At 41.5% G+C, this 14,984-nt stretch overlaps 1 protein-coding gene across 1 annotated transcript in view; it reads right to left on the reverse strand.

Moving 5' to 3' along the window:
• Trap1 (TNF receptor associated protein 1) overlaps window positions 1-9,796 on the reverse strand; it is a 531,360-nt gene extending 521,564 nt beyond the window's left edge. Inside the window, exon 1 of the mRNA XM_071596655.1 lies at window positions 9,657-9,796. Coding sequence (XP_071452756.1) covers window positions 9,657-9,780 — 124 coding nt within the window. The 5' untranslated portion in view covers window positions 9,781-9,796. The remainder of the gene's footprint in view (window positions 1-9,656) is intronic.
• Between the last annotated feature and the right edge of the window lie 5,188 nt (window positions 9,797-14,984).

The raw sequence follows: 14,984 nt of genomic DNA on the forward strand, positions 1-14,984 counted from the left end.
CTGTCCAAATTAGCGGGCGCCTTCTACGAAAGAAAATTGGCTACTTGAGAATGTCGAACTGCGATTCCGTGCGTACGCAAGCTTCACGCATTATGAAACTAATTTGAGTCCAAATAAAAAGAGCTGTCAACTATTGAGACAAATAGTTCCAAACACGCGAGAGCCATACAATAAATACGTGAACTGGTGCAATCTGGCTGCGAAGACGCGGCCTATAACTAAAACTAGCGCCCACTGGCGGCGCTAGTTGCCTGAGACACAATGAGCCATCTCTGCCCAGCGGATCGTCGAGCTGTGCGTATGGTGCCAGTTATGTTAGTTTCTGTTGTCCTCGTTTTTACTGTTCGTCCAAAATGGAAATTGACGAAATAACGGAAAACATCAAGTTTTGAAGGCAGTGTGGTAAAAGTTAACAAAAAATTACTGAAATGTTGACAGCTGTTCACGGTGATAAGGCTCTGAAGAAAACGCCCGTTTTCAAGTGGATTAAGCGTTTTAAAGATGGCCGACAAGATGATGCAAGGCTGAGGCGACCTTAAATCACGTGCGTTGACGACAACATTGATCGTGTGCGGTCCCTTGCCCTTACCGATCGTCGAAAAACTGCCCGAATGATAGCTGATGAACTGAATTTAGGAAAATGTACAGTGCCCACTACTTTAACCGAACATTTGGGTTTTAAAAAATATGTGCAAAAATCGTGCCCAACCTGCTGACGCCAGATCAAAAGTTGAAAAGATTTGAAAGTGTTACTGACTGGAAAGATTCACTTATTCGCCAGATCTCGCCCCATGCGACTTTTTCCTATTCCCAAAATGCAAAAATGAAATGAGGGGACATCACTGGGAAGATGTGGACACAATAAAGCAAGAAACGACGAGAAAACTAAAAAGCCTAACTGCCGAGGACTTCTAAGGTTGCTTTAAACAAGAGGAAGATAGAATAAGTGCATAGCAACAACGAATGGAGGGTACTTTTGAAGGGGATAAAATCTATGTAGACTTAATTTTGCAAAATACAGTTTTTATGCCCTAAGTATTTATTGGACAGACCTCGTATTTTACCGTAAATTGACGCAACATAGTTCTAAATATAACTACCATATTAAAACAGAATGGAGTTGAAAAGTTCAACAAACGTGCTGAGATCAGTAAGGCAGCGACTATGCAGAGCAACACTTAAAATGTCATACGTGATGCAGCTTCCACCACATTTAATCTGGTAATGTAGGCACCTCAGGGCGTTTGATCGTCTTGGTCTACTTCCACGACAACCGAATTGGTAATCCTTCTTTCAGCCCTCGTGAAACACACTGATACAACGAAATGCCTCTCCTAGTAAATTCCATGAGCTCACGTGTGCGTATCATGGGTTCCATTGGTTCGACGTTTAGCATCAAGGTCACTCATTAAAATATCTCTCTCGTTGCCTCATCGCCTTCCATTTCCGGTCTTCTATTTCGGAAGTCAAAATAGGCAGATGTATAATTCGGCGAATATTGATCATTCATGACGAAATTAACAAACATTGAACTTCATATCTCATGTCGTCGAATACATTATAAAATTTAAATGACAAAAGAACTTCCATTAATCACTTCATGCGATCGCCGAACATATAATTTTCAATCAAATCAAATGCATATTTTATGAATAAAATAAGGACAAGTATATATTACTTATACACACGTACGCATGTGGAAGAAAGCGGACTCCTAAAACCAATGCTATTAATTTACATACTCGAACAAATGATTTGCAAATCTGGTCGGGGAGTGTCACGAAAACAGGACAAGACTCAAAAGGAACCTGATTGATACAATCACCTTTCGCACTGCGAAGGACAAAGTTGCGGGGATTTATCAATTTAAGGCTTTCACGAGATCCGCAGCGCGTCGCAGGTGGAAGTACTGCACAATCGTGACTTTTTAATGAATCGCATTATTCGCAAGGGTTCTCCCTAAACGTGAGACACACGGAGGCCGCACGACTTACCGGTCGTCAATACATGACAGCCAATTCCTTTTGTCACGAACAAATAATATTCTCCACTTCATGAAGCTGGATTTTACAGCAATTAGATTGAAAGTGGCACAGAAATTGAGGAGGAATCTTACGCAAATTTGATAACTGGTCGCCGGGGCACAAAATCAAAAACCGTTTTTTCCATCCGAGTACATCTTAGCTGAGTGAAATTTATTTTTCGGGCGCCAGAACCTCCATGGAAAAACATAGCCTGCACGAAGAAAAAAACTGACAAACGCTCCCTGCCTAGATGCATGAATTTCACACGCCGTCGGAATTAGGACAGGAGGATTCTATCTTAACCTATCAAATTGACCTTCAGGTTGATAACTGTGTCGGGGATTTAAAGGAAATGCCACTTTCTAACAGCAGTCATGCACGCTTGAGAGCCATTGTCGGATATCACCGACGTATTCATCTTCAGTGAATACCGAGTAATCGATCGCGAAGTGAGAAGCAAACCTCGGTCGCAAAAAGTAACAACGATAGAGGTCGACATGATTGAGAAAACTGTAATTAATGTATAATCAAATAGAAACGATGCACGAGAACAGAGAATTGCCAGTTTCTTAGTCAAAAACACTGGGTCGGACCTAAACATTTAGTAGACCTTAAAATGTATTAGGAAAAACTTAATTTTCGAAGTTCCATGCCTGGTATGTAACCACCCACTGCCGCACACCCCAGCGGTGTCTTGCGGGTTATCATGAAGAATGGAATTAATTTTTGACATGATTCTACCGAGTCGCATTGCGTGAGACACATGGTTGACAAGAGATTATTGTGCAACCCGAAATAACCCGTACGCTTAAGAATAGCATGCCACTTAACATCAGCAAAAATAGTATTACGTCTCGAACCACTGAAATACTAACAGCAGTTGAAGTCCCCGAATGTATTGAGGCATGAACATTAAATGAGCACCCAGGCACAAAATATCCTCACGGACTGTCATCATCGTCGGGAAATGTGAACAAAAAACTATTCTTTCGTAATTTTACGGAGTTGACGGATGAAAGCCATACTTAAAATTCCACAAAAGCAATAATGCAAATAATACTCGACAATCTCATGTGATGAAACCTAATACAGCGAAATTTTATCCTGAATCATTTGGAAGCCATTTCCTCAAAAACTCTGTCCAGAGCGTATATATTCTTGCACTATTGTTAAGTAAATTTGTACCTGATGATGCCGCAACTCGGTGAAACGCGTTGTACCTAAAATAAAAATCTGTGGAAGAGTACTAAGTCTTTCTAATATGGAATTGAAATACTTCCACGAAGTGAAGCTTGAAACAGTAGAATATAAACTCACATCTTATCATATTTCATCATATATATAGCAGCAACAATTTTTGGAAATAGCTTCAACTTTTCACTATCGAAATTGGAGCCTTAAAAATATTTTTCTTCATCGTGAACTCGTATCCTAACTAGCCCCTTAGATGACAGTTAAATGTAAGGAAATATTGTTCCACTAAGCACATTTAGGCGCCGCCTACCGTCCGTTTTCAAACTTCGCAACCCGAATTTCAAACCGAATATTTCGAAATCGCATGCACGACGATTTTAAAGATATGGAAATAAGAAACGAACCTTTGTTTACATTGTTTTTTCTTCAAAGCAAGCATGGCCACGAAACAAATTAATGGGCAGTATTTTGGGATATACAGGTATATTAAAAAATGGGCATAATCTATATAAAAACCTGTACAACAAAAACTAAACCATTCAACAGGACAAAGATTTTCATTGAGCCCACAAACGTAATAATTCATGGAAACTCAAACTTTAAACGCCACACAACAAACCTAGATAATAAACTCCGAAGCAATATCAATCAGTTCTACTTTGTAAAAATATTCTTTCTGCAGATGTGATGAGAGTGATGCATCTAGGTCTCCTTCAGCGCCTAATTAGATATGCAATCACAGCAAACGGATCATGCGGAGTAAAAAACTAAATAAAAAAGGAAAAGCTTAGATTGAAATCCTCAACATTTTGTAGCTGACCAACCAATCACGGAGCAGCATTTAATCACGCGTCACCCCTATACGCTGGACCAACATCAACGCACCGACGTTTCGACCTGAAGAGGCCTGTGATTGTTTTTGTCAGCAATGATACCCGTCTCATAATGAAGTTAACTGTTAGAAAAACTATCAATGATGAATATTTAAAAGTTGTATGTATTATAGAATTTCAGAGTTTATGCAATTGGTGACACATTTCCTGTCTTAAATGTATCAGCGAATTAACTCTACTATACTGAAATACTGTAGTGAAACCATTTATGCCATCTATTCCATATATACATAGGTAAAATATGTGTATGTGAGTGGGGAAAGTGGTAGTCCAAGGGTATAGTATTGTTATTGACAACTGACCAGATGGCTCGGGTTTGATTCCCGGGCATGCCTCTCCTGGCACCTTCAACTTCACCCGAGCCGTGTGGTTTTTCATGTACCATAACTTCCTCGGAAACCAAAGCCAACACAGTGAAAGGATACTAATACTCCTCTACCCTAATGTGTGAGTTTCACATACCGTTTTGAACTCCAGCAACACCTATCAAACCTATCTTGGAGTCGTTGAGTTGATATTTTATGAGCCCTAAACAATAACAAAATAAGTAGCGTCAGGCGTGGAAATTGAACAGAGTAGCGAACAAATAGTGGCAATTGTCCATTAGATACCTGTTTAAATGCAGACCTGTTTATTTTTACTTTATTTTTCAATTTTAAATCAAAAAATAAAATTTAAATTTTATTTTAATTGCAACTATTGAAGCCAATCGTGCTTTGAGCAAATGTCAAATGGAAAAGTACTAAATTGTGTTCATTATCACTAAACAATAGTTCAAAATTTGAAAAATTATATTAAATTGCCATTATGTAACAACTCATGACTATGTAAAATAATCCACATGAGACTAATTATTCCCTGAAATTGGATTTCAATTTTAGCTTCTCAAAATTACACAATTGCTATTATTAACCTGGACTGATGTAGCTAATGATAGTTGTCACCACATTAAAAATCTTGATGTTTCAAAGATTACTTGATTGGCTATTTAGACAACACGCAAGTATTTCAACAAGAACACATTAACGCAAAAGCAGGCTGCTCAAGTTCTTGAGTGCGTGTATATTTTCTAAGGGTTAACTACCATTGCGCATTTCGTTTGTCATTGGAAATTCCAACTATCGATGCATAATTTAGACAAATACAACTAGATAGCCCAAATTAAGTTCATTCAACGTAGACCACAGGCAACATAACGCCAACTAACACCCAGGAGCAATTATTAGAGGATTGAAGTACAATTTTCTATGTAATTTAAGTGCTGAAATAAAATTTTTAAACCCAATTGGGTATTGAAACATAAAATGAGAAACTACATCTTTTGGGTGGCTTCAATCAATCAATATGCTGCAAATGAAAAGGTGGTTGTCACAAGTCAAACTACTTATGAATGTTCTTTCATTTAAAGGGAGCCTCAAGTACACACGGAAGAGATGCCATGATAAATAACCACATCACACTCCACGCTCATTGAATGAAAAATTTCAAAATAAATATCCCATACTGGTTGAATACAAAGATAAATACCTTTCGAGGCATTTGAGCATGCATTAGTAGGACCCAAATGTCCCGGAAGATATATAACATTGATCATTTCTCTAACTTCCACCGAATAAAATGAGACACATTTATGCTATTCAGCCATGGAAACGTTTAAAGGCCTCCCAAAACTCATACCGTGCAATAAATGGGCCAATCACTAACCTGAATGCCATGCCATCGCCAGCTCTCATGGCCAAACAAGGAGCAAAATACATTACTGGCCTCGAAGGAGGTGGTCAGCATTCAAAATTCAGCATGATCTCATTCATTATAGCCCCGGAGAGAATTTAATCAACATATAAAAAATGATGCTCACATTGGGAAGGAGCAAAGCAGCCAAGTGACCGAGTGGGTAGAGCATAATCATTGGAGAATGATCGGATCACAGGACAAAATAACTTTCAAGGGAGTTAAAGGAGGAACAATGATAGCCTATTAACCAGCCCTCTTGACTGCATGGAAGCCACTTGCCATAATGCTGAGTAAAACTTACATCTCTGCTCTCACTTGTCATGAGGACTTTTTAATTAAAGACTGAGGATTGGCACAAACACTTAATGGAACCAATACTATATGGCAAGGATTGAAAATATAATCAGAACCCAACACAAAGGATAAAAATGCAATTTCAGAATGCTTCATTACTAATGGGGATATGTGTTTAATCTCAACTACTTCAATTACTGTCATGGATCTAAGATTGTACCTTTAATCACATGAGGGTCATGTCATAAAGATTTTTTCAATGAAATAGACTCACATATTCAAGGATGAACCATTAATTCCAAATTCTCTGGAAACTTAAATGGACCTACACATATGACAAACAGATAGTGAGATGTAAAATAAATCATAGAATATAAGATTTTAATTTTAGCAGATCAGCACTTGTCTTCGACTCAGAATGATAAGCATTCCATGCACCACTTAGGAATAGAATATGGTAGTCTCCAGTTTTAATGCAAGGGCAGATGGATTGTACATTCATCCATTTCTTAGCCTGGCCTAAAAAGACAAAAAAAAGAACATCCTACATTAGAATAAACCTTCATCATCTCTGTGTTCTTCCTTCCTCCCTTTAACCCGTCCAACATCGCAGGCCTATTCCTGCCCCCCTTCCTCCTTTGCCTCTTTCTCCCCTCCATTGCAGTCTTCAACATCCCACCACCGATCACTGCGCCCTGCCTCCATAGGACTTCTCCCGACAATCCCCTCTCCTCTCCCACCATTCCTCGCTAGTTTTTATTTCTGTAAATTCCTGTCATAAATTTCCTCCTCCTTTTGAATGCTTCTTTGCCTATAGCAATTCTATTCTTATGCCCCCACTACTTTGATCATCTTGGCCCAATACACTTCCGAGATTGGTAAACTGTTCCACCAGCTCTGGTCATTGCCCTCCTATTTTAACATTTAGTTTAGCTTTCCTCTTTTCTGAAAACCTCATTACTTTTGTTCCGTTTTCATTAATTCTCATCAAATTGCTATCAAACTGTTTTTAAATGTCTTTTGTAATGACCCTTTTGCCTGCTGGCTAATTAAAGCTTAATCACCTACAAACCTGATGGACCAAATTTCAATCCTATCTCCAGCTCGCTACTCATCAATACTGTTATAATAGAACGGCGTTTCATGGAACAAGCATTGATAGACAGGACATTATACAGACAGCATGTTGTACTCTACAACTACTGTCGCAATGCATGTTCCTTAAAATAATTTGTACACACTCTGGAATAAATTGATGATGATAATGATAATTAATGATATTTAAAAAGTTTTCCCTATGACTAAGAATTTCCAATTACTGATGATCTCAGTTGATACAAAAACCATTATCAAAGGTAATGGCTCAAATTCCTCAAATTCAACATTCCTCACATAGAGAGCCTAGAAGACCAATTTTAAGCATATTGCAATATTTCAAACGACATTAAATATAAAAATAAAATGAGAAGTGCACAGCTAATCTAGAGAAAAAAACTCACTAAATCCAAAGGGATGTCTCAATGAATTTCAAAATTGAGTCTCCATTCCATTAAAAAACCAATTCTGCAATTAAAATAATTTGGATTGCTACATTATTGGGGCTTTGTGCAAAAAACTGAAGTGTTGCCTGTATTACTATATTCAGATGTGAAAATCATCATCATATTTATATGCTGAGATACTTCAAATGCAATCGGAAAGTCTGATACTAGCTGTTTTGGAATGATTTCAGTTAAGGAAATGAAAAAATACATCACATTAAAGGGATGCGCATTTCAGTTACAGGATGTACAGGACATACAGGGATGTACATTTCAGTTCAGTTTCAGGGTTTTCTGTGATACCATTCAAGACAAAATTTCAGCACACACAATTTCTGCAAAGTTTCCACTCATTGTACACTGACCTAGTTTATTGTGTTGATAATTTCCCATTCGAATTTTAAAATTAATGCATGATACGAAAGGCAAGGCAGAGTAATGCAACTTCCTGTTTACATTCCTTAGTGAGGGGATCGGATTTTTTTGAAATTACTAACCTCATTTAACTGTGTTATTAAAAGAATTCTTCAAAATCATTCGGATAGCCTGCAATGTTTCACTTCTAATACTACCGAAAAAAATATTATGGAGATTTCAACTGGGAAGATAATTAGCATTCTCATAAAAAAGAAACTGGACGATTACTTTTGTATCAGAACTATAGAAAAACACGTGAGAAATGTCAATAAATATCGCCGAGCGGTTATGTATAAAGAGGCAGAGTTTCAAAGTTATGCTCTTAAGACCACTGGCAGCTCCTCTAACTTAAGATATTGTTATGAGGAAGAGACAAGAAAGACATAATCAAATTACTTTGCTTTTCTACGGAATAGAATTTTGAGTGTGAACTAGTTTCGCTAGGCTGTTGCATCATCTGGCATGTGCAGTGCAGATAATGAATGCTATTGAGTAGCGAAACTAGTCGACAGTAAAATTCTATTTTGTGGAAACGCAAAGTGATTCTATTTTTCCCCGTGCACTGCGATAGAATGCGACAAAGTATCGGCCTCAACTACCTCTGAAACAACTATTATCTTCCCTTATTGAACAAGATACACAATAAGAATGGGGAAATCAGACATTAAACCACAAAAATCATTTTTCTCCACACATCGGTCATATGGACAACCATAATGAATGAAAGGGGGATGAGTAACATGAATTCAAACTAATATCAATTGGGCGAAATATTATAATCTAGGAACCCAATGCACAATGTGTGTTATTAAGAAATTTCACTTTTTAAAGACCAATATAATTTAAGCAATATTAAACCGTGCTGACCAGTCTGATGGCCATCAGATTACAATTTAAATTCATTATCTACATTTCATTTGGCAAATATTAATCTATTATTAACAATATCAGACCCAGGACAATTAAAACTGATTTCAGATACAAAATTTTAATTACTTTCCAAATTCGACGCAAAAGAATATTCAGATGCTTAAAATATCTGCACAAGATATTTAGATTAAGTGTACATGTCTACATCTATAAATGTATGCATTCGTTATTATCGAATAAGTTGAAATATACAAAAAAAGAATATCATAACTGCTAAATGAATAAATCTCTCGGGTCTTACAAGAAATGATCTTCATCAAACAAAGCCAAGAACTAAAATATGTCTGTCGTTGGATAAAATGTAATAATCAATTATCTTATGGCATTCCTAGAGCTATCATAATACCGGAAAGAAGTTCGCTGTGAAAATCATTAATTAAATGCAATACTATTTAAAGACGCATTTTCTCATCTATTGCATCACTCATGACGAACACTATCAAAATGAAATATAAGTCAGAGACATAATGATAGACGCTTCAATTAATACGAACAATTGACAATTTCATACGTTAAAGCAAGCTGTAGGACAAATAAGTTAAAATAATGCACACAAGAAGAGTTAACAAACCGGCGATTGGATTCAAAAAAGTATGGAAGATAATTCAAAATGAAAGTGAAGGAAATACCTTGAGTGTATTTCACGATGTTAACGGGCCTTGACTGGCTGCCTAAGTGAACACGACGGCTCAATTTCACAATGTTTTTGCCCAAAATCACCACACGCTGCAGTCTCATGGAAGCGGCCATCATTGTAACATGTGAGATGTCGAAGAGTCTCAGCTGTTCACCGCCAGGTGACTCAAGGGTGCGGAAGGCGCTGCGGTTTTGTCGCTCGACGAGCCAAGCCAGTTCGGGTACTCATAACTGGCCAAGAGGCTCACGCGTCGGTGGAAGTTATGTGTTCCAAGTATCAAGTTTGTGTGTATACATAAGTGTGTGTGTGGTTAATGTGTCGAAAAGTTGTGCAAAGTTCTGTCAGGATTTTGCCAGACCCAAGTGACCATGGTGTTCATCCGCAGTTATTAATAATCGAGTCTTAAAATACTCGTGCTCGATGGGAAGATAATGTGGAAAGTGTTGCCGAAGAACGGACGCGCCGTTGTATGAGAAGGCGGGAGGGAGCGGACGGGGGATGGCGGTGTGTCTGCCTCGGCGGCGTGCTTCAAGTTATTTGCCCGTCGTCATGGGGCGCTATCGCGGTGTAAGTAAGACTAACACCTCGAAAGACGGGCCGGAATCGTATTTTTCGGGAGCACGAGGGTTTTGTCGTGGCGACCTACTCTATTTATTTGTGTGATCGACTGGGAAGTGGTATCCTCCTCCCTGTGTTTTTAAGCAGGAAAAAATAATTCCAACGATTTTTGCAACCTGTTGTTCAATCATGATTTCAGTCATCATGTTCGGTTGAACGAGCATTTTTTTATTTGATAAATACAGTCGCCAAACCATCCCCCATATTAGCCTGTGAAGTGTGGATTTTTTCGCCGCCTCATTAAAAGGTTTTCCGCGATGTTGTTATTTACGCTACCAATCCCGTCGGACGGCGGAGTGGATTGTGCAAACACGATTTCATCGTCGTGAATCAGTGACGAGTGTGTGTTTGTGTGTGTGTGTGCGTGTGTGCTTGTTGTGGTCTCCACGCGCTGTTTTCATCGCGTGGTCCACACGTGATTTCCGCAGGGCCCCGTAGAGTTACAAGAAAAAGTAATGCCATGTGCCTATCTGGAGTTCAATTCCTTGATCGCTCGTGCAAGTGGAGTGGGGCCAACAAATTGATTTAAAAAAGTGGAGCGAGGATTGTGCAGCGAACATAAAAACAACGCGGCGTGTGGTTGTTCACTCTTAACTTGTAAGACTTTCCACCTTGTATTTTTTTTCCATAACATATTTATATTTTTTCGTTCTTTCTTCTCTTGTGTTAGTGTGTCCCCGTGATTTTATTGGTGCGTACATATCCGTGCGTGTTTCTCTTGGCAGCTTAACTGACCATTCCAGATTGGATTTCTATTGGGACAAAGGGTCGAAGTACATTAATTCTTCACCGTCTTGAGTATAAATCTCCCCTACGTCTCAACAACGGTGGACATGCTTCAGCATGTGACTCACACGTGCGCGGGAAAGATCCCCACGAAGATGTGATCGCGAATAAAAAGGGGGAACGCAAAAAAGGGCTAAGAAGAGAGAGAGGAGAGAGAGATATTGCACTAGAGAGAGAGAACCTTTGCCTCGCGACCGTGTATTCGTTCCCTCACTGGGGAAGCGCCCCCGGAGGAAATAGCGCCCAAGACAAAAGCGGCGTCAAGATTAAAGGGAGGCCGCGAAGCGCCGCGACGGCGGCCGGCAATCACGCCTTCCTAGCCAGCGACACCGTGGCTCACGCGGGCAGACTCGGTTGCCTGGACGGCGGGGGGGCGGCGGCCCCTGGCCCCCAGGGCCTCCTGCCCAACAGGAAGCCCGTCCCGCCTTCCACGGCGGCGGCGGCTGCCGCGGCGGCGGCGGCCGCCGCTGCCGCAGCCGCCGCCGGAGTGAATGTCGGGGGCGGTGGAGGGGTCGGCGTGGGCCCCGTTGGAGGCCCCGGGGGCATGGGGGACGTCCTCCAGCCCAAGAGGCAGGCCGTCGTCGATCGCCTTCGACGTCGAATAGAGAGCTATCGGCGGAGGCAGACCGACTGCGTCCCCAGGTACGACACCACCTTCCACGGTCTGTGCGAGCAGAACGTGCAGGAGACGCTGATGCTTAAGCAGAGGTTTCTGGAGACGAAGGCGAAGAGAGCAGCCAAGAAGTCCGACAAGAAGCAGCACGATTCCTCGGGCGGGAACCTGCAGGGGAACGTACACGCGGTGAGTGCTTTCGTTTGTTTCGTTCTCCCCCCGCCCTCTCCACTATCCTCGAGATCTACGGATGTAAACAAACGCATTCGTCCGTCAGGAATCGTGTCGAAAGGCTGTGTTAATGACGTGATGGGGCGTCGCAACGGATGCATTTCCGATCGGAATTCTCCTGAATTCTCGTGTTGAAAAAATGGGGAGAATTTTGGGGAAAAAAATGTCCCTCTAGACCCAGAATCCCTGATCCTGATGATAAAAATGTCTGCATAAGTATTATATTTGAAGGGTCTCTTTTATTTTGACATTTAAATCAAAGTAGAAATGGTATTTGAGTATCGGTCCTGGGTTGTCTAGTTCTGGATTCACGCTCTTGCGTCCCGCACGCTTCCGGCCGTTGCCGGGTTTCCCTCCGTCCTTCTTCCGTGCCCCCAAACCCTACCTACCCCGAAAATTAACCAACCACCTGTCCACCAAGGACTCCCGCCGAGCGCCCGCCAAGTCCCCTCTCGCTCATTCGGTAGCACTGGACCCAAATTGGCGAAGGACCATTTCCTCCTTAAGGTTATGGAATTGGTTATTTGTAAATGGATCGATCAACGGGTTAGTGGTGTATGAAAAGTGGGGGATCTGCGTCCCAAAACGAGTGTGATATATTATAAATGATTAAGGTGTGATATATTTCCCTCGAGTTAATGGGCGATATTCTCGCAAATGTGAATGTCAAGAAGTAAATACCTTCCATTGCCATCTTAAATCCTCATTTCCTATTCTTTCTGTAAAGAATAAGATAGTAATCATGTCCATTTTGTCGATATAATTGTAAAATCAGAGATGAATCTCGGCTTGTGTATGCCTCCGGTCTCGCGAAATTACGAGCGATCGCCATAAAAATCATTGTACTTCGGAAGGAATCGGTCATTTCAGAGATGTGTGATTTGTGCGTTTAATCGTCGTGTCACTCCGATGATCCCAATTAGACATCCTTCCTTCCCCGAGGGCTCATTTTTTAATCGTCTGGCGGTCATGACCGGTTGAAGCGCTAGCAACTAAACATGAGGGAAGAAGAAAGTGAAAACAGTTGGCATCGGAGTTTTGTTGCCCTTAGAGAAGGCGACCGAGCGCCTCTCGGCGCGATTTTGTGCGGAATTTCTCTCGAAAACACGGGGTGGGTGCCTGCCTGCACCGGGCATGCGCACTCCCCGCATCTCCCGAGCGCCAGGACGAGAGACTTTATTCCATGAATTATTTATAAATAACGGGAATTGGTGACCTATTGCTGCATGGCGTTGTTCCCTCTCCCTCTTCCGTTAAGAGATCGAAGGGATGTTTGACTAAACGACCGATTATTCGTCTGAATCGAATTAAAGATTGCCGGGCCCTCTGTTTAATTGCGAAATAAATCGGCTTAACCTACAAGGGCGCGATTCCGATCCTTGCTTCAGCTCACCTCTGTCCTGCTCGGAATATGTGTCGGACATCCTCTTCCTCATAATGTATAATTACCGCAAAGCCGATGGGCGTCATCGATAAGGGGAGGGAGGGTTTATATTATTTAATGTTAGAGAGCCCATTGATGCGGTGTCTTCGAGTGTATGGAAGGCTCCGAAATGTTGGTCTGCTTGTCTTTTCGGTTTCGTTAATGAAGAAGTAATCGTTGGAAGTTTTTGAGGGGTGGCTTTGGCGAGGAACGGAAAAAATGGATAGAGAGGAGTACAAACGAAGAAGTGGGGTTGTAGGGGGGGGGGAGACGGTTGCTGGGTGATATGCCAACACGGCAGGGGGAGATGCTGTGGACTGTGATTGAGGGGATAATGTTTGCTGACGGAGGAACAAGTGGAAGAGCCAAGGAATGAAGTCAGGTGGAAAGTTATCGGGAACAAAAATGATTTAAAATTTGTTGTCTCCGGCGTAACGTTATGGAATTTGCATAATATATTGAAATGAAATTGTTGACTCTGTAATTCACGCACTTTATTTAAAAAAACACGACCCAGGTTTCGATGTTGAACGTCATCATCAGGTGGTCCTCGTAGACACAAACTTGGTATATATACCTTCTGATCGAAGGAGCGAATGATTTATATTATTACCTAATTACCAAGTGTTCAAGAAGTTCTCTCGGGTTTCCCACCGGGTCAGGTTGCAGTACACCGACGTTTCGATGGCTGACTCTGCCATCATCTTCAGGGTTCAAGAAGTTCAGGGTGAAGACGATGGCAGAGTCAGCCATCGAAACGTCGGTGTACTGCAACCTGACCCGTTGGGAAACCCGGGAGAATTTCTTGAATACCATACGCCGGGAAAACCTGAGATCCTTAATTACCAAGTGTTTTAAAGGTGTTGGTGTCCTGTTGGGCTTGGCTTAAAGAGTGCAGCGATGAATAGTGTCGGGGTACATCGAAAACCTTTCCTTACCCGGTAGGATGCTGCCGATTCGTAATATACATATATGTAGTATGGAGAGAGTGTTTTCCTATACTTGTTGGTTGTTTGTTCGATCGGACTAACGGAGATGAACTGTGGTAACAGTGATTCAGAATGGAACGAGATGGGAAATCCAACGGGACTCTCCGCGTTCGCTTCATCGGTGGTGGACGGAAATCGGATCAGCCGACGATGCACCCTCGTGCTGCCTTCGTAATCGCTTCGCTCGCCCCTGGTCCGCGCGCTGAGTCACCTGGTTGCTTCGCGCGGGAAGAAAGAAAAACGAGGAACATGCCTATAAAGGGCTCGTTATGCGATTGCAAGCGCTGATCGCGATGGACCGGGCTTAAAGTCTTTTGCGGGTGGAGGGGGGGAGAGAATCGATTCGGAGACATGCTGTGCTGAAGAAATACCAACTGTTCATCCATCTGGTCGACCGCCTCCCCAACTGCTTTAGATTTACCCGAAGGCCTCTTAATTTCTTTATTGCCATCTCCTGTTTTAATGCATCCCTTCCCTCAAAAATATAACCCGGGACTTATACCCTCGCATCCCTTGGTATTTCCCATCTCTACCGCGGTCGATTTCTATGTGATATGAAATTCTTGCATAGCATCTTCAGCGGATCTCTCCGTATCAACGGCCTCCCTTCTCTCTTCCCAATTCGTGTCCTCCAACACGTAACTTGAGTCCGATGCAGAT

This window comes from Hetaerina americana, unplaced genomic scaffold, assembly GCF_022747635.1.
Source record: "Hetaerina americana unplaced genomic scaffold, ioHetAmer1.1.p SCAF_8, whole genome shotgun sequence".
Taxonomy (NCBI): Eukaryota; Metazoa; Arthropoda; class Insecta; order Odonata; family Calopterygidae; genus Hetaerina; species Hetaerina americana.